This window comes from Pimephales promelas, chromosome 18 (assembly GCF_988280905.1).
Source record: "Pimephales promelas chromosome 18, fPimPro1.hap1.1, whole genome shotgun sequence".
NCBI lineage: Eukaryota > Metazoa > Chordata > Actinopteri > Cypriniformes > Leuciscidae > Pimephales > Pimephales promelas.
In genome coordinates this window covers 4,527,028-4,547,230 of record NC_142786.1, presented here as the reverse complement: position 1 = coordinate 4,547,230, position 20,203 = coordinate 4,527,028, and the positions used below count along the sequence as shown (strand labels likewise).

General features: G+C 37.9%; 3 protein-coding genes across 12 annotated transcripts in view; 2 read left to right on the top strand and 1 right to left on the bottom strand.

Annotated features, from left to right (window-relative positions):
* The window catches only part of LOC120485597 (uncharacterized), a 78,384-nt gene that overhangs the window by 12,359 nt on the left and 45,822 nt on the right, over nt 1-20,203 (bottom strand). For 2 of the 9 annotated variants that reach the window (XM_089122681.1, XM_089122684.1), the window contains one exon: nt 938-1,237. The exons of 1 other annotated variant lie outside the window; for it this stretch is intronic. In XM_089122681.1, the coding sequence (XP_088978807.1) occupies nt 938-1,237 (300 nt within the window). Of the gene's footprint in view, nt 1-937; nt 1,974-2,078; nt 2,120-3,292; nt 3,338-20,203 lie in introns of those variants that run through there. 6 more of the 9 variants (XM_089122686.1, XM_089122683.1, XM_089122685.1 and 3 more) reach the window with 5 other exon arrangements.
* Nucleotides 9,585-15,101, top strand: prf1.3 (perforin 1.3). 2 transcript variants are annotated; one of them, XM_039681412.2, is made up of 4 exons: nt 9,585-10,018; nt 11,349-11,863; nt 13,494-14,363; nt 14,475-15,101. In XM_039681412.2, the coding sequence occupies exons 2-4, from the start codon at nt 11,361-11,363 to the stop codon at nt 14,773-14,775; spliced, it is 1,674 nt and encodes a 557-aa protein (XP_039537346.2). In that variant the 5' UTR covers nt 9,585-10,018; nt 11,349-11,360; the 3' UTR covers nt 14,776-15,101. The 2 variants fall into 2 exon arrangements, with proteins under 2 accessions (XP_039537346.2, XP_088979113.1); XM_089122987.1 differs by lacking the exon at nt 9,585-10,018 and having other exon boundaries at nt 11,267-11,863.
* Nucleotides 17,841-20,203, top strand: part of stx1b (syntaxin 1B) — a 45,298-nt gene continuing 42,935 nt past the window's right edge. Inside the window, exon 1 of the mRNA XM_039681416.2 lies at nt 17,841-18,148. Within this exon, the coding sequence (XP_039537350.1) occupies nt 18,119-18,148 (30 nt within the window). The 5' untranslated portion in view covers nt 17,841-18,118. The remainder of the gene's footprint in view (nt 18,149-20,203) is intronic.

Below are 20,203 nucleotides of genomic sequence, written 5' to 3'. Positions count from 1 at the left end.
AACCCCATCCATTGGCTAAAACTCAAGACAAGGACACCCTCCCCATGGCTACCGTCACCGCAGTATGAAAAGCAGCGCTAAGGAGCAGCTCAACGACAGAAGCGTCATCACCCGAACCAGCCATTGGCAGCAGTCATAACAAGTCATCCACAGTCCAACATCAAACCGTCTATGTGTACATGCCCACACAGGCCTGAGGACTGCTGAGAAAGATTGATTTCAAAGACCAGACATCAAAAACTTCCTTAAATGATCCGATTCCACTCAACAAAGACAAAACACTCTGTCTAAAACAATGGCTTGTTGTTCCCTTTAGTCTACTTAGAACAATTCTGCAGACTTGCACACTTCCTTCCACAGAGGATTTGGTTTTAAAAACAGCCCATTAACTTAAACGACTTCTATGGATGAGTTTATCTTCATTTCTATCTGGACTTAAATAAGTTAGACATACAAATAAGACTGATTTTACTCTTAGTCATGGTTTAGATAAGGGTAGCTGCATGGTTTCTAGCTTGTCATAATTTGGTGCAAGTTGGTGGACCAGCAAGAAAACAGTTTAAGCTGGTTTTTGAAGCATGATGTCTGGAAAACCAGATAATGGCCAGCAAGGAACCAACCGCACGACCTAAAGCTGTATTTTCCAACAGGGCATGGTTGGGATTTAACAACTGGGTAATTCATGACACGTTTCTGAAGGGGCGTTTAACCACAATTGGGAAATTGAAATACATGGGTGCACAAAAAATTAGGGACTAAGTTTATTGTGACTTCCTCCTTCCGTTCAAAATGGTGTTTACCCTTGCTACTGCGTACCAAGCCCTCGAGTCCGATTGGCATTGTAAACACAAGCGCTTCAGTTATTATTCAGGTTATTGTGCAATATATGAAAGGCATTTATTTATTTTCTACTCAATAAAAACAGTTTTAGTCTTACCAACTGCTCGCCCTTTCTGCTCACGTCTGAGCGTTTCAGACTGATCGCCACATTCAGAGCTCTGACTGGGGGTGTGTTGCTTTGTTCCATCGTTCGCATCTGTTTTTCTTTTAGACGCATTGTTTTTCCGGTTCCCTTCGTTTTCTAGCTCCCGAGACTGAAGGGTTGCCCTTAAACGCTGATTTTCCTGCTCTTTGGTGGCTGTTTCCAATAGCATTGAATTCAAAGTGGCCCCAACAGTCTTGGTGATTTCCTGAACGGCGAGCTGCACAACCTGCTCCAGTGCGGACTCCAGCTGACCTTGGAAAAACGAAATGTAGAGGGACCCGTTCATGTTTACAACCGCTCCGTTGAAAGACCTTTGTCATTCTTCCTCTTCCCACCCTCCAAAATAGCGTTAAATATACAGAAGTCTCCCAGAACAACTGCTTAGAAAAACAACAGTTACCCCTTTCTCGAGAAACACATCGTGGACATGTATACACCCCTTAGTAGGTTGTACCGTAATCTACACCGTGAAGACGCACTCGGAGTTAAAGTAGTCCACAAGGGGATCTTCCCTCAGACGACCTCTTCGCCATTTTGCCTCAAATTTGAAAACGACTTGCGCACATAACCCAGAAACAAGCCATGGCAAAACGCCGTTTCAACATTCAATAAAAGTAATTTGATAAAGCCGTAAGTAGGTTTGTGCATCCGACGTTTTGTAGTTTTGGACTGAGGTCGAGGGGTTGAGCATAAATGACCCGGTCAATTTAAAACTCTTTAAGGTTTAGTAGATTATAGATACTCAGTTATTGCCCCTATTATATCCAGTTATGCACTACTCTTGTCGCGCATGCTATTTCCATTTTCCAGCATATTGACTGCGCTCCTCTACTTTGATTACGGTAAAACAGACGCTGCATGATCTGAGGAAAGCTGGGCGAGTATCATGGTAGATTACAGATTCAAACGCATGTTGTGGTGCATGGTGCGTTGAAATTGAGCTGTCTGCCAGCGTACCTTTTTAAGATAAATAGTTTTTGATTTTTTGGCAAAAAAAAAATCTATGTTTATTATTTATTATATTGACCACGCCCACAAACATTTAAAGGAGTAGTTCACTTTAAAAAAAAACTTTTGCTGATAATTTACTCACCCCAATGTCGTCCAAGATATCCATGTCATTCTTTCTTCAGTCGAAAAGGAGAGTCAATAAGTGAACTTATCAAGCGAAACGATCACTCATTTAAAAAAAATAACAAAGTTTTCTTATAAAGTTTTATAAGCTCAAATGGTCGCCTTGCTCTGTTCTGTGATGCTCCTGGCGTTCGTGACTCTCCTGTTCGAACTCGTTTATCAAAATCTTTTGGACCTTGAACCGTTTGGTTCCCATTGAAGTTCTTGATGCTGGACTTATGGACAAAAGCATGTGACTGAATATGCAAAATGTCCTGTTAGGCTACTGGAGCCATTGTAAAAGTCACTCATTCATTACTTCCACAAGAAAAATATGTCTGCCCTCTTGAGGTGAACAAAAATTCTTCACCTCCTGTAAATGTTCTTTATTTTCAAGAAGTGTTGTTCGTTTCCTTTTTTTGTGTGTAAAACCTTTTAAATGAGTTTTTGAAGTTGTAAACAGCAGGAAAAGAGCTGCCTTGTCGTGCATGCGATCTGTGGCCAGAAATATACCACAGCCCCAGTTCCTGTTTCTACTAACTGCAAAGTGCAGAGAAAGAAGACTGCAGGACTCACACCAACAGTTAAACTGCCTGGTCTTGTAACTAGGCAAAACGAGACGTAAAGATAATTTGAGGTATTCTTTATATATATATATATATATATATATATATATATATATATATATCACTCTATTTAAACAAAACTCTGTTTCAAAGTCTGCAGCATATGTTTCCTGTAAAGTATAGAGCCTAATACAGCTAATTAATATGCTCTAAAAACAGCACAGTTTTCAAACACCAGGGGGTGCAGTATGATAACTGTATCAAATAAAACACTTGCTTAAAATCATCCATTTTGGCATGAGGGCTACAGTAACAGTAACGGTAATATATTCATCATTTTCAGTGGAGAAAAACAGAATTAAACAAATCCTTGAGTAATTAAAAGTAACCCGATTAGGGATTATATAAACAAATATGTTTACATTTTAAGACGTAAAAACAGCTGCTAAAGGTATAGGTCAAGACCTCCAGAAAGCACAAGGTGACAATCGCTAGGTCAGCCTCTCAGACCTTTAAATCGTTTATTTCATTATTACAGTGCAATGTAGTGCAGTTGTATGCCAGTTAGGTGGTTTGGTCTGCTGCCACACTAAGACCAGTTTGAGGATGAATCAAGTTGATATTTTACCTTGATGCTCCAAATAGGACAGTATTCAGTTCTTACAGCCGTGCACTGAAATGACAAGAACATCCCAGAAAAAACAAATTCAGAGCACTTCTCATGAATTAAACATGCATTCAGTAGAGCTGAAACCTTGCTTTTAAAGTTTGAATCCAGCTATGTGATATAAGATGAACAAACACTGGCTCTGCACCCCTATCTAAACTCACTACTTCAGACGTATGTGTCCTGGAGAAGCTTGCGTTGTGCAAGTGAACACCGCTGTGTGGTGCCATCTAAAAGAGGCACAAAATCACTTTCACGGACATTTACCTTGAATGTTCCATGCTGGTGGAATGACCCGTCTTACTCAACCCGAGCTGCTGAGTCTTTAGCCATTTTCATGAAACGGCTGAAGATGCATCTTTTTCATGACCCATTAATATAAACACTACTGTATACTTATTTATAAAGGAATAAAAATATTGCTAGACTGACTAGTCACATGCAGCACTTGCATTTTGTTGCCCTAAATGTATAAATCTCCCGATAATATGAGCAGTGGAAAATTATAAGTGATCTAGGGGCTTTAAACAGCTTTTTACTGAGTCGCTTGCATTCAGGCTGCTCTGAAAAAGGTTAAGCAATGGTGAATTAATGCCAGGTGATGAGGTGGAATAATGTGCTGAAGGTATGACGTCAGAATCCGGAAGTCTAATTTGCCGCTGGTTCCTTCGAGGTTTTCTTAATGGGTGTTAAAAATGAGTTTTTTCAGTTTATGAGAATAAAAAATAAAACCTATGGTCAACACAACTTTGATACTTTCACGTTTTGTTCTGTAATGTACACTCACACCCCAAGCTGTCTTATCTAGTTACTTATTAGAAACTATGGGTGTGTATAACTTACATAAAACAAAGTATGTTTACATAGGCTTTATTATACACCTAAATCAAGGAAAATCTAGAAGGAACCAGCTGAAAATTAGTCTTCTGGGTAGTAATTACTCCATAATCGCTAAAAAAAATGCATTCTATATAGTATGAATCTGAATAATCTGGATGTAGGCCTACTACATTTGCCATGTTGCCCTTATCACATGACCTAGTGTCACCGCCATTCACAAATCCTCTCCCGTAGCCATCATGTCGATGATCAACTATGATGAAAATGCAGCAAATGAATATTAATATGGCTACCTTGCTTCGAAACATAATGCAGGCATTCATGCCGCCGATTTAATATTCATAACCCCAAACCTTCCCCATATAGTATTCGTAAATTTACAAGCAGTCATTTAGGGATAGTGATCTAATGACTAGTTACGTTATTTATAAAATTCATGAGCCAAGCCATGGATGGAAGAATACCACTGAGGTTGAGAAACCATAACATCTTATCATATTATCATGATAATTCAGCCCATTCTCACCCCCAAGGCGTCACTTAACTGACGCCTTGGGAAGCATTTGGACATGCTTCAATATCTGACACTTTAGGCGCCCTTTAGCGTCAGTTAGATGACGCCCTGGGATCGCGTGTACCCTACCCCCACCCCACACCTAAACCTAACCGCGTCCTCTAACAGACGCTTTCCTTTAGCGTCAGTTAGATGACGCCGTAGGATCGCGTCATGTAAGTGACGCTAAAGGGCGCCTAAAACGTCAAATATTGAAGCATGGTCAAAGGTGACGCCTTGGGGTGAGAATGCGTTGAGTAATTATGACCAGTCCAAGTCATATACTTAACAAAGGGCCAACACAACTATTTGAGTTTGCAATTTCAACTATTGATTGTGTTTTGTTATGCATACCATAAATAACAATGTTCCATGTAAGATTAAAAATATACAGTAAATTAAAATATTGTTCCCTGTGAGGGCGAAACTTCTCCCATTGCATCCGCTTGCCGGAGAACATGTTATTGGCAGTACGAACTGACGACAAAGCATTTTGGCCATACTTCAATATCTGACGCTTTAGGCGCCGTTTAGCGTCAGTTAGATGACGCCCTAGGATCGCGTGTCAGACCTAAACCTACTCGCGTCATAACTGACGCTTTCCTTTAGCGTCAGTTAGATAACGCCGTAGGATCGTGGGGGCGCCTAAAGCGTCAAATATTGAAGCATGGTCAAAAGGTGACGCCTTGGGGTGAGAATGCGTTGACTTTTAAGGTAATCCACTAACCTAGCTAGATCTTTTAATTATTGCTGTCTTATTTGATTTAATATCTAAATGTTGGTTAGAAGAAGTAAAATAAAAAATAAAAACTTTTAGGCTATCAATCTATACGATGGACATCGGTTATGCCAACGCATTCTCATCCTTTAGCGTCATATAGAACGCTACATGACAAAACGGCGCTATACTACGCACATGGCACCCGTTATCGTTAATATAACACGCGCTGTGATGGTTAGGTTTAGGTGTGGAGTAGGGTAGGGTAGTCTCATATTACGTTAAAGGATTTATGACGCCTTGGGTTCGCGTGAATATTAACGATAAAAGGTGCCATGTGCGTAGTATAGCGCCGTTTTGTCATATAGCGTTCTATGTGACGCTAAAGGATGAGAACGGGCTGGTTATGCTCATCTTTGCCCGTTCCTTTGAATGTATCTTGAGTAAAAGAGCTCAATATTTATACAGCTCAGAACCAGAAGTGATGCGACCTGTTACAGATTAAGGAAGTTTGCTGCATAACCCCAATTTGGCAAGTTGGCGACTTCTGCGGCTATATGCAAACTATGCTTCAGGCATTTCAACGCTACTGACAATGTGCTTTTTTGCATGCAAAAATCGCTAATGTGACCACACCTTTAACATTTTACTTTAGTGATTTGACAGCTTAAGAACAAGAATAATGCATTGTCGACTATGTGTATGGGACCCTTTTTTAAAGCTTGAAAGCATCAATCCACATTCATTGTAATTGCATGGAAATGTAATCAGGACAATTCCTCAAAATAGCCTACTTATTTACAGAAGAAAGTAAGTCATGGGTTTGGTGTATGATTGGTATGAGGTGAGTTTTCAGCTCATACAGTTTTCATTTTGGGTGAACAATTCATTTTGTTTTAAATAAAAACATTCAAATAAAGTAAAAACAATAAAAAAATATAGAATTATAGAATTTTAATGGGAAAGTGTACTCTTTGATTGAAAACCCCTGGAGCCGTGTGTCGCCACTTGCAGGCGCTGTGCCAAATCCCAGGCAGATTATTACCCAAAAGGTACGAAAGCTGTCACTGGGGCGGTACCTTTTCAAAAGGTACACTTTTGTACCTAAAGGGTACACATTGGTACCTTCATGGTACACTTTTGTACCTAAAGGGTGCATATTGTACCAATATGCACCCTTTTGGTACAAAAGTGTACCTTTTTGAAAAGGTACCGCCCCAGTGACAGCTTTCGTACTTTTTTTTTGACAGTGCAGTATGGGTAGGTTTAGGATTAGGTGTAGGGGTGGGGTTAAGATTAGGCAACCAGGGCAGTAAAAATTTGGCACAGGGACTGCTGTAGCATTGGGATGCAGCTTGGCAGGCATTTAAGATAGACTGCAAGTTTCTCCCTTCACTGCCGCTGCACTCAGTGACCTGTGCGCGGGTCATAAATTGCGGTACAGAATGCAAAACATCAAGCCCTACTGCAGCAGTGCACTCGACACAGCCTAGCGATCAATTCAATGGTGTGTTAAAGAAAAAAGTTCAGCCAAAAATGAAACATTTGTCTTCATTAAGGAACAAAAACCAACATACCAACGTTCCATGACTTGGCATTTTCTTCCTTTGTGTGATGTGCAGATGATACAAGTTTGGAATGATAAAATTTTGGAATGACAGACTTTTTATTTTTGTGAGTTATTATCTTGCATTGCACAGTAAAGCTTGTATTCAGATCACAGGCCTGTCAGACCGAAGAACTTTACAACTGATGTAACATCTGGGTCGAACTCGGCTACGCTGCTGGTGTAAATGGGTTAGCCCACATTCCACAGCAAGCGTTCGTGGCCTAGATCACAATCGAGACTAAACCAAGATCTGATGCTGCGTGGCATATATAGTTATATGTATTTAAAATGCACAATAGTCCCACAACGAAAATTGCTATTTGTGCCTTTAACAAAGTTTGGTCAAATACACTGTAAAAATGAATATGCTTTATCTAATCAATTAAATTGTGGCAACAGATTACAAGCAATATTATTTATTAAATTGAACAAATTAGAATTGAGTAATAGTTAATCAAATTAACATTCTAATTCATTCTAATTTGCACAATTTAATTAATAATATTGCTTGCAATATGTTGCCACAATTTTATAGATTAGATAAAGCATATTATTTTTTTCAGTGTACGACTGAGTACTTATTTAAAGTGGATTTCTGGTGTGCCAGAGGAACCGAGGCTGTTTTGATGACTGATTGGATGAACAAAAACCTGAAAGCGAGCTTCAGAATAAATGATTCTAATCACATAAAGAGTTTTCCTTACTATGATTTATTTTAAGATTGTCAGAGCTTACTTATTACTCTTCAAATTAATTTGCATTTAACGCAACTCATTGTTTTTTATTATTATTTAAAATCTTAACTGTATTTAATCCTAATTAGTTTCATTTTGAATAAATCAAGTTATTGTTTGGCTTCTTCTTTAAAAAAATATCGGATATAGTTGTTACCTCAAGTTTTCTAGCTTCCTTGAAACTTTGTAGTGCAGGAGAAAAGGGCTGGATACATTTAAAATGTCATGATATCTGAAAGAATAAACATTAAAATTCCCCTCAGTGTGGTTTGGTCTCTTCTGGCATGCATTGATCTTCAGGTAGATGTTCTGAAGGGATAAAGTAATAAGCCAGAGCAGATCTCTCTCTGGAGGAGTCAGCATGTTCCTCATCCCTCAAAAAAAACATCAATTTGCAAAAAGTCAAGGTATTATTTCTGTCACTTCATATGACCTTTTTAAATATTCCAGGTGAAAAAATATCTGTTATTGAACTCCTTGGCAGGTACTTGATGGGCAAAGGATCATTTTGGCTTTGGCAGGCGATCTGATTGCAATTTGTCTTGAATTTGACATTAAAAGTGGTGCTGCATTTAGATACAAAATCTGTCAAAAACAGTTTCACTCATTAAAACATATAGGGGAGCGTGGGGTTAAATGTAACATGGACCTTTTACATTATTAGCAGGTTGTCTTTCCGCTCTTTTTCTCTTGCTGGCAGAAGCCGGTCTCTCGCGAATTTGCGGAAAGTTTTGATAATTTGATGATTTCGTGAAGATACTAGACAAAGATGGTTTGACACCATGCAAGTACATTTTTTCATCATAGTTTTTTTTTTTCCGGTTTCTGAGTTGGGTGTAGGCCCTTTATGTTTCCAAATCTAACTTTACATGTGTATAGAATGAAGTATGCAAATCGCAACGTGTTTTTGTAAAAGACCTTTAAAAGAGGTGAGTGTTTTTTTATTAAAGGTGTTTTGCAGGTCCTTCCATGCCCAAAAAGCATAAAAAGAGAAAGCAGTTTCACCAAATTCTGACTGCACCCTGAGGACTTAATAAATGTGTAGATTTAGAACTATAATGGCTGCTATAATAAGATAAATAAACAGTGTAATTGAATAATTGTGAAATGGTTGAAACTAAAAAGTCAAAGCCTAGTGGTTTTTGAATGCTTTGATGCATTGTTAAAGAGGAACAGTGGTTTACACCATTTCTGCAGACATTGCAGATGAGAGGTGTGAAGAACTTCTGTTTCTCTCTGAAAACGTCTAGTCAGATATTCACCTCACATTTATGAATGCTGATGCATCGAATACTTGCACCAAAGTTGGTCTAGAACACACTAAGATCTTGATATGATAAAAGTCATTACATGTGAGAGAGAGTCCAAACGTCCACAAAAAATATCGCATTGATGTTGTAAACTATTAAACCCCATTTACTGTGAGGTCCAAAAATGGTTGAAATCTTACACATGGTTGGGTCATTCCACTAAAATCCCTGAGTGCAGAGTACAGAGACTGACTCTTTCCACTTGTCTTGGTAGGAATTTTCATTCAAGTTAGATAACCAATCGAGCACAGATCCAGAGATGCCAATCTCAGTGCGAAGGTCAACGGTCTGCAATTTATTGCATTAAATAGACCAGACAGAGAGAAGACTGAATCAAGACTGATATCAAATCTTGATTAGTATGACCCTGCAGTGTGAGCTTCACTAGTAGAAGACTATATGTCATGATTCATTTGCAGTAAGTGCACCTCACTGCCATTGAGAAATACAGGCTACAATGTTTTATTGTTTCATGTCTTTATCTCATATTGAAAAATCTTTAACAATTTAGATTTTTTTTAGCATTCATCAAGAAGAAGCACAATGGAATTTCTGAAATTAAGTTAAAGAAGTATTATTGATTTTATTGACTGCACTGCAATAGATGGCCTGAGAAGAGTGTAAATAAGTCTATTCCTCACAGGCAATGCTAGTTGCAAAAAAAAGTTACAATTTGTTCAGAATCAGATTTTCTAATTTCTTTTAACTGTAAGAGAGCGAAGAATTATTTGTCGATACAAAGATGTTACAAAAGATGTTAAAATTGTGCTTGTGTCTTTGTGTTGGTGTTATTGAAAAAAAGTGTGAAGGTACTACATAACTGGTTATAACACCCCCTCCCGCCTATGTTTTTTTTCTAACATTGGGGTTATTTAACCTAATCGTCTGCTCTACCAAAGCTGTTAAGAAAACATCTCAACTAGGTAAATGTCAACTGTTTGCTTGGTATTTTCACATTTTGTATAAATTTTAAACTATTCATCTTTCTGTAAATGCTTAAATGTATTTGTTTTTGGTATAATGTACAATAAAAAACTGTTTTAACACTTTAAAGAATTCGGATAAAGAAAATTTAATTTTCCAAAAGTAGGCTTACTTCAAAATGGTAAATGTGCATTTTCTGCTGGGCACTAAATTAGTGGATTTATTTAGTTAAACAGGTCATGTTTTACTTGCATGAAATGTTTCTTGTTATCTTTAGAACCTTTTAATCTCCAGCCTTCCACTTTTAATTTTGAAAGTAGTATAAATTGTACTATAAATACAAAAAAAAATTCTGTAAAAATATTGTTGGTTTAACTTAAAAAAATAAGTAACCTGGTTGCATCAAAATTTTAAGTTGATTGAACTGGAAAAAGTGAGTTAATACAATGAAGGAGAATAATTGAATCATTAGAAACTCCAAATTATAAGTTATCTGAACTAAATAAATTATTTAAGTTGATCTGGCAAAAGAAAAAATGTTGTGATAACAAATCTTGAAAATATTTTCTTCTGGAGATGATTTCATTTGATTTTCAAAATCATGTAAAAACAGATTTAGCAACAAAGCAGAACACCAGAACTAGTATTTCACAGATTTATTGTTTAATTAGCTGTTAACTCTATGAAGAACAGACAATTTTTCAGCATTGGTTAGTGATGGAAACTGAAAGATCTAAGAGTATTTCACTGTAAAAAAAATATTTTCAAGATTTGTTATCACAACATTTTTTCTTTTGTTTCTGATGATTAAATCTCCATTGTATTAACTCACTTTTTCCAGTTCAATCAACTTTAAAAAATATTTTCAAGATTTGTTATCACAAGATATTTTCTTTTGTCAAATCAACTTGAATAATTTATTTAGTTCAGATAACGTATTATTTTGAGTTTCTGATAATTAAATTAACCTCCTTCATTGTATTAACTATTATTTTCCAGTTCAATCAACTTAAAATTTTAAAGCAACCAGGTTACTTCATTTTTTAAGTTAAACCAACTATATTTTTTTTTCATTTTTTAAGTTAAACCAACAATATGTTTTTATTTTTATTGTTTTTTATTGTTATTATTATTGCAATGAAAACATTTATGCAATGATCGATAAACAGACCAATTAAAACATTAGTAAACTATTTATAATGTTTGAAATACTTAGTTTGATATTTTGTTTTAAAATGTAAAGACGCTCAGGCATTTTTACGTCGTGTCCGAATACTTCTTGATCAGTTATTCAATTTGAATAATGAGTCTCATTCTCCTCTCTTTCAGCCTGCAGTACAAATGGCTCCCCTTCTGTTGCTCCTCTTTCTTCCTTTTGCCCTCTGTTGTGAAACGGTTCCCAACGCAGAGTGCAAGAAGCTTAATTTCGTGCCTGGGCATAATTTGGTGGGAGAAGGCTTTGACATAGTGCGGATGAAGACCACCGGAGCTTTTGTGGTGGATGTGCTTACCTACATGGATGGAGGTGGGCCTGGAAACTGCACTGTGTGTGAGAACTCACTACTCAACGAGAAACAGAAGGTGCCAGCATCTGTGACCGACTGGCGCGTCAAGGTGCAATGCCGTCGAAGCCTCAGCAGCAAGGTGTATGAATCAGCAAGCTCAGTTCTTAAGGAAACCTCCAATTCGCTCAGTGTCGGCTGGAAGGTTGGGCTGAGTGTGCCGATGGTGGCAGGTGCGGCTGTCGCTGGTACTCTTTCCGTGTCAGCCAGGTTTGCAAAAACCCATTCAGCTCAAGACAAGTACTCCTTCACAGGCCACACCTTCTCCTGTCGCTATTACACGTAAGTGTGTACACTAATAATGAATCTTTATTATCATATTATTATTGGGAATAAGGGTGGAAATGAAATTATTAAGAGTTTATTTAATGCCTGCAATCTGATTGACCTCATACATATGCAAATCATGACATTAGGCCAGGGTTTATAAAGGTACAGTGTGAAATTTTAGGATTAACTATGAAAGATCAAGCCAGAGGGGCGTAAGTGGCTTTTAACAAACTTTACAGGAGAGACAAAACAAAATTTTGACCACCTGTATTATCAACCTTAAACCACAAGCCTTGCAACCACAGGCATACTTACATGAATGAGTATTTAAGTTAAAAATGTATGGCATATTAACACAATGAACATGTTCTTTAAAAAAAATCTACGTATTTTGGCACCATTTGATAGAGCTCATCGAGACCTTTATTTTGATATAAAAAACTCATATTCGCCCAAAATGCCACTTACGCCCCTCTGGCTCCAAACCCTATAAACTCTGTGGAAGAGTGCTTTTTTATTGCACTGTAAAAAAAAAAAAAAATAGTCACATTGTGAGATAAAACGTTGAAATTTTTGACAAAAATTAAAAGAGGGCTGTGAGGGATAGAAGTCCAGCATGTTCAACGGCCAATTGTTCAGCTGACGAAACCCTACAAAATTTTAGTAAATAAAATCTCCATGAAACAGTTTTGAAAGTTGTACAAAAAGGAAGTTTTTGAACTGTATACAGTGCTTGCCCTTGATACTGTAAGCCTATCCCTCACAGACTCGTTTTCATTCGCCTAAAATTCAACACGGTGTCTAACCTAAGGTCAATAAAGTCACAATTACCCTTTTTTAAAAATTTTTAAAGGAGAACTCCGGCGCAAAATGAACCTTTGGTCTAATTACACATTGGTCCCCAGTCGACCGTTCTCTGAGATTTGTTTTCATGATAATCGTATGTAAGTAGTTTTATCTCTAAAAACTGTTTAGCGCATAACACTAGTAATGGGGGCATATACTAAGTAAAAGAAATCGCTAGTTTATCCCACTAACAAGGCTAAAAATAGCATCACACTAACACAGTAACATAATGAGGCTCCATACATGCAAAACGAAGCATTGAGAACTTTGTAAGTGTACAGATCGTTCAATAAGAAGATATTTTATAAAGATAGTGCACTTTGTGTATACAGGCGGTGCCGTCTTTGGAAAACAGTCTCAACAAGCCGAACCACGAACGACGTGCCAAGTTCAGCGAACTTCTGAACTGTATGAACGCTGTTCGTTACATAGTTCTCAATGCTTCGTTTTGCATGTAGGGACCCTCATTATGTGACTGTGTTAGTGTGGGACTATCTTGAGCCTTGTGATAGTAACTAGTGATTTCTTTATACTTATTGAATGCCCCCATATTCTAGCGTATACGCTAAACAGTTTTTAGAGATAAAACTCTTTACATTCGATTATCATGAAATCAAATCTCAGAGAACGCTCGACTAGGGACCGATTAGACCAAAGGTTCATTTTGCGCCGGAGTTCTCCTTTAACTCGATGGCAGAATCAGGCTTTCATATTGACCAGTGTGTGTGATTCGTGTTATGCTACATTAGATTACGAACATGAAGCATGAAAATCTTTTTTTCTTTCCTTTCATCAGATTTCGTCTTCAAGCTAGTCCTCCATTGACCAAAGAATTTGCCAGTTCTATCAGTTCACTCCCTGCTAAATTTGACAGCAAGTCAGAAGATGCATACAACCATTTTATTTCTATCTATGGAACACACTTCTTGCGGAGAGTCGACCTGGGCGGCCACGTGGAGTCAACCACTGCTGTGAAGACTTGCCAGATTTCCATGTCAGGTCTAACAGTACACGACGTGAGCATCTGCTTATCGAAAGAAGCGTCTGCCGTCGTTGAGGGTGTGAATGTGAGCGCGCAAGCAAACTTCTGCGCAGGCAGGCAAAAGAGACTGGAGAACAAGAGCAGCTTCAGTGGCTACTTTTCTGACCGCGTCACTAAAATATTGGGCGGCAACGGTGAGCAGCAAGACATCCTCTTCAATCCAAGCGTCAATAACGGTTATGGCGTGTGGCTCAAGTCACTGAAGAAAATTCCAGGAGTGGTGTCCTACACCTTGAGCTCATTGCATATGCTCGTGAAAAATGACTCAGCTAGAAAAGCCGGTCTGCGAGCTGCCATCAGCAAATACATCACAAAAAACGCAATATCCACCGCTTGCCCCTCCAGTTGCAAAGTGGGCCGGCGTGACAGGAATTGCGCATGCAAATGCAGTGGTCATCGAAAAGTTGATAGTAACTGCTGTCCGAGTGAGCCAGGAGTGGCCACCTTGAAAGTGACCGTGAAGAGTGCTGCGGGATTATGGGGCGACCGGTTCTCTAAAACTGATGGTTATGTTAAAGTGTTCTACGGAACTCAAAAGGCTACAACCCCCGTGATTTATAACAACAACTTTCCTCTGTGGGACTACCTGTTCGATGTTGGAACTGTGAATCTGAATACAAAAAAGTGAGTAATAGCTATATTCTCAAACTATATGTTTTCATAATCAAAGTTTCAGTTTCTTTCATGTTGTAAAAATGTGAAACTTTAAAAAATTGCAACATCCTCTTCTTACAGGGAGTTAAAATTTGAGGTGTGGGACCGTGACAACGTGTTTGATGATGATCTTTTGGGAAGGATATCTGTTATCCCAAAGCAAGGCAAAAATGTCCAACAAACGTTAAAACTCAAGCACGGCTCTCTTTTGATTTTCTACACTGCGATGTGTGGCCCAAGTCTTACAGGGTTATTTTGTGAGAAATACGCTCCTACGCCAGGTGGGGATGGTACTCTAAATTATTACCAGCCATTTGGCAGAGAGCAGCCCATTGTGTTTAAAAAATCCAATGGCTTTACAAGAAATGCATCTTTGCTGTAATACAACAACTGTAGAATGTAAGGATATTGTAAAATCTGAATGAAGGGCCTTCTGATATAATGCATGTATAAAAATTGTCATAAGCTATTTTAAATATTTGGCAAAGATTCAGTGAAAATAGTTATCATAAATGAAATACCATTGACTTGATTTCTACACAAATTTGCAAAAGCTATTTTTAAGAACTTATATGTTTTTCATATTTTAAAAACAATTCTCAATACATGATTTAATTGTATCATTTGATGTGTATTTTATTCAACCTGCAGACCGCAGTATTACATTTAAAACATGAATGCTTTCAGACTGATGCAATAAAAAAAACTTTCTTGAAAAAAAAGTATATTTTGTCTCTAGTTTTCACTTTAGACTGCTTTCAGTCCTTATAGTAGGTGAAATGAGGTACTAGATTTGTGAACTTTTATAACAATTACAATTTTATGTTTGTTGTGTTTATCCTATTGTTTACTATATGTTTTTGCTCGGTCAGTATTGTTGTGGGTTTTAGTTTTAGTGGTCTGTAAAGACCTTTGAAATAACTGAAATCATTTGGCAAAGTGATATTGAACTGTAATGCAGTCAAGACCTGCTGGATCTACTTTAGCAGTGTGTTTCCCTGAAAATAATTGCACACCTTAGGACGTTCGTAAACCAATTATATTCAAGCATTCAACAGCCCTGTAGTACATAACACTTTCTGTTTGATTACCTTTGCACCAAATTACAAAAAAAAAAAAAAAGTTAAGACTGGCTGCTGTGAGCATGTTTCTAATACAACGACTATGGGAGTGACGGTCGTTAAAAAAAAAGACGACAGTAAAAAAAAGACAACGGTAAAAAAACGTCTGACTGCCGTTATCGCTATTTCTTCCTCTTTTTTGAAGACGTGAAAACACTGATGGGGCGTTTTTCTTTAGCTACTTGAGCAAATGGGAACAAATATATATGAGGATATATAACTATGAGGACTTCTGCTTCTGAAAAACCCAGAAATGTGAAAAGGGTCCATTAAAATGACAAATCTTTTTCCTGTGACTACAGTCTTTCTGAACCAAACAGTGCCCCCTGTAGAAAAGATATGCTTCCTACAGGCCTTCTGCTGTGTTCAGACAGTTCAGTTCAATCATTTAGGCCCAAAACTCCCTAAATCTGCATGGTTTGTCATAATTACTACTGTTAAAGGCCTTATAAAGATTCAGTCTGAATTTAACAAACTTCATACACATGAATATTTGTGTTTGATGGAGTTTATAAATTAAATGCCATGTGGTCAAATGCAAGTAATGTGATACTGTATGAACCACCAAATGCATGAATTGCAAGCGCTGGTGGTGGAGAGATGACTCACAAACATCTTCAATGTCATTAAAACTGCAATGACATTAAATTAATATTTTGTGTATAACCTAATGCACACATTTCTTCTTACTGAAACATTTGAACATATGTGCAAAAAAAAAATGCAAAAAGTAATTTATTTTACTTGGACAAAACTGCTTTGTATATCTCTTCCCTTAGATTGGGATGTCTTTGTCTAATATGGAGCCACTTGACACTCTTATAGCACTGGGATTAGCAATAATAAGTTAAATTCTTGAACGTATACTTTAAAACCAATTCCCGTAGTATAGATATCTTAGCTCTTCTAGCCCAGGACAGTGAACTGGGGCAGAAAGATGGACTGAAGATCCCTCCCACCCTGATCATTTGTTCCAGAAGCTTGCCTTTGGCAGATGTTTCAAGCAATCCAAACCAAGACCAATAAACAAACGCAGTGCAAATGCTGTTTCCCTGCTCAACTCAACAGTTTAAGTTAAATGAAAGTATTTACTTTTATAATGCATGTTCCTCGCCCTGCTCTTATGGTCTTTGTAATCTTTAATTAAAATGTAGTACTTCGTTTTTCCTATGAAACGTTTTCACAGATGCCATTATTGGGAAATGGTTACCAAACGTCTTTGAAAAATGTTTTAATTAAATATTATTTAAATTATTATTATTAATAATAATACTGGTGCTCATTATAATAATTAATCCTCACATTAGAAACTTTTCCCAAGACATTTAAAAATATTTTTATTTTTTAAAGTTTAGCATATCACACTCTTCAAAGAAAACAAAAAGTAAATTTGTTAGCAAACAGCGATGTAGGATTAGTCCTTTTTTCTTCCGTTCATGTGTAAAAATGCTGAAAGGCACAAGCAGTCCCAGACAGAAGTTGTTCAAAGTTAATGTAAATAATGTTATGTCATTTTATCAGAGATCTCATCATTTTTTAGCTCAGGCAACATTTTTTTTTTTTTTAAATGGCACTCAAACATTAAACAGCTCTTTATAGGCTATCTTCAGATTTCACAAAAAGCCATCTTAATAAATGTATTGGTATTTTATATGAATATCAACAATATTTGCCTTGGTATACTTTAATTTGTTTAAAAAAATAAAATATGTGGTATTGCTCTTTTTGAAAGATAAAACGAAGACTCATTTTACATTTTGTTTACACACAGTTCATTTGAAAATATGTAAAGAGGCTGCAATTCAGGATGACTTTAAAAACACCTGGATCACTTTATAGGCCTTTCAGTTATATTCTCTACCCTTCAGATTAATGTGTTGTTGACTATTAGCATGTATTTCTCTTTGTAGGCTACACAATACACATCATAACAGTGACATTTGATATTTGAGGTAAATTGTTACCTCACACTAGCTAATGGGGAGTTAAAGAAAATCCGATTTGAAATGTTTCAAAAAGCATCTTTTTCGATGCGTTCTACCCCCTTTTCAATCCATTACAATAAAACAGAACCGCATCGATTATTTCGTCAATCCAAATAGAGGCTCCTGGTTTTGTATTCCGCCTAAAACAAACTACAGTTCCCTACTTATAATGGAGAACGTAGGTCAGTTACGCGCTGCGGAGACACGCAGTACAGCAAGCGAGCGGAATGGGGGAGGGGCAGGAGGTAAAGAGAGCCGGCGGCGCATGCGCATAAGTGCTCCAGCCCTCTGCATCGCTCCCCTCCCCCCACCTCTTTTTTTTTTTTTTTTTTTTTTTTTTGCAGCATCAGTACCGCGTTCGGAATCGCATTCGTGTGCTGGAGTCAGAGCGCGCTGCGGGGCATCACTGCACCGCCACGGAGGACACACCATCACAGAACCGGGAACAGGGAAAAGGAAAAAGGCGTGAAATAGTGCAGAGGGGAAGAACGGGGCGCTCTTTTTTTGAAATCACCGAAATCTGTGGGAAATTAAACAGGAGCCAGACATTTACTAATAATACATTCACGAACGCAGCGGACATCTCAAGCGATATTTTTGGCCAGCACGGCGGGGAAAAATGAAGGATCGCACGCAGGAACTACGAAGTGTGAGTCTTTATTTCTGATGCTTTATCGTTCATCTCCTCCCATATTGTCCGTCTCCTCACCGCAACCGGGCGTCAGCAGCTGACATCTCACTGCTGCTCGCTCACGGCTGAACATTTATGGGCATGGTAGGGATTTCATACATTTCCCGATATTTTTATCTTTTTTCTTTATGCAAGTCTACCCCATTACACATTAAGCTGTTAATAGCGACTCTCGCGCGAGCACTAGCTGTTCCATGTGCGATGGATCGATTTATCGATCAAATCCGGTTATATGGCGTAATTCGCGAAATGAGCCCCCCACATTAGCATGCACACAGACTACCTTTGATACATCGCCCAGGAGTGTGATCTAGAGTATATAGACTGCTGCGGATAGTTAGGCAGCATCCTTACACTGATACGCACCATCCCAATATCTAATTCTATGATCATCACCATGATTAATTATTAATTCCTATTTTTTTTTTTTTTAAACGAAAATGACATTCATCCGATCAGGTCCCCCCTTGTTCCGTACCCTATGAACTCTTATTAGATTTTCCCTTCTGCACCAGAGGATTTTGAGTATCTTCACTATAGCTCCATTCTGGTTACATGCAGGCTACCTCTGATCGGACGCATTTGGATCATTGGATGGGATGTGCAATTATTGCAGCACACATTGTTCCCTTCTAAGCCCCTATATTAAATATGAAAGGTTGTAATATTGTTCCACGTATCGCCCAATTGAGCTTAACGAATACAACATGGCCGCCAAAGAATTTCTATTTGTAGTCGCGACGGTATAGCGACTTAATCATTTATAGATTTAATTTTTTCAGTAATATCTAAGGTGGGCCTTAAAGCTTTAATGCGTCGCCCAACCTCCACGAATATTCCGTCGCCAGAGATCAATTGAATATCGTAAAAGGAAACGCCTGAACCCAGTGCACTGCACTCATCAGTGTGTAGTGCGCTTTTGCAAGGGAGCGAAAGGGGTGGGGGTGAAAGAGAGATAAGGACATTAACATGTTTGTAAAACAAAATATATCGGCAACTTCACAACCAAGCCCAAAGACGTGCATCTTTCACTTGCTACATCATAAAAAGTCATTAGTACAAAAAAAAACCCGACCGGAATCAGTCCGAGACTTCTCTTATTCCCCTGGAGACCCGGAGCATCTGATATCAGCATTTGCTTATCAGACGAAACCTAGAAATGTAATCTACCGATAATTGGATTTACAGAATTCGCAATTATACGTGATGCGCGTGCAGACTCCCTAAAGCTGAGTGCTACAGTATGCCGGCGCTGCCACTGTGCTTTAAACATATATCATTAGTCTAGCTTCCAAAGGTGTTAATAGTTCAGCGCGAACCTGATGCGACATGATTGGGCAATAATCGAATTTTATGTAATCGTCAACATCACTGTGACGTATTGGTCGCGCGGTGAGGGAAGTGTATGGGTTACTTGGACTGTGGGCGTGCGCATGGCGCGAGCGTGTCTATGCATAGTGGAGACAAGCAAGGATAAATCAGACAGAATTCATTGACCTTGCCCCTTTTAATATTAGGTTTCATTTGAATAGGGGAGAGATCTGACATTAAATGAATGAGTAAGATTGAATGGGATAATTACAGCCTGAAGTATTTCTAATGAAATTGGGCTGGGAAAGCATTATGCTGCACAGTGGCCAAAGCAAAGCTTTGGCTCCAAAAAAAAAAAAAAAGCGAAATAAACAGGTTAAATAAAATGACACAGACTGCAGATTTATGACTTTCATCTGTACTCCAATGAAGACGCCACTGTGACAGCCTCGTTCAGATAATTAGCACACTTATTTTATTATGATTGATACTGACAACAGCCAGAAGGAACATACAGAGACCTGAACTATCAATGGCAGATCGTTTGATCCAGACAATAGACCTATGGATCTGGGGCTAGTTGTCGCTCAGGCTATAGCGCTGTAACTTTAAGGTTTTGAATCAAAAGTTACATTAGGCAAATATGGACATTGGTTTCAAACACCTAGTTAAAAAAGTTTTTAAATAATAATAATAAAAGTT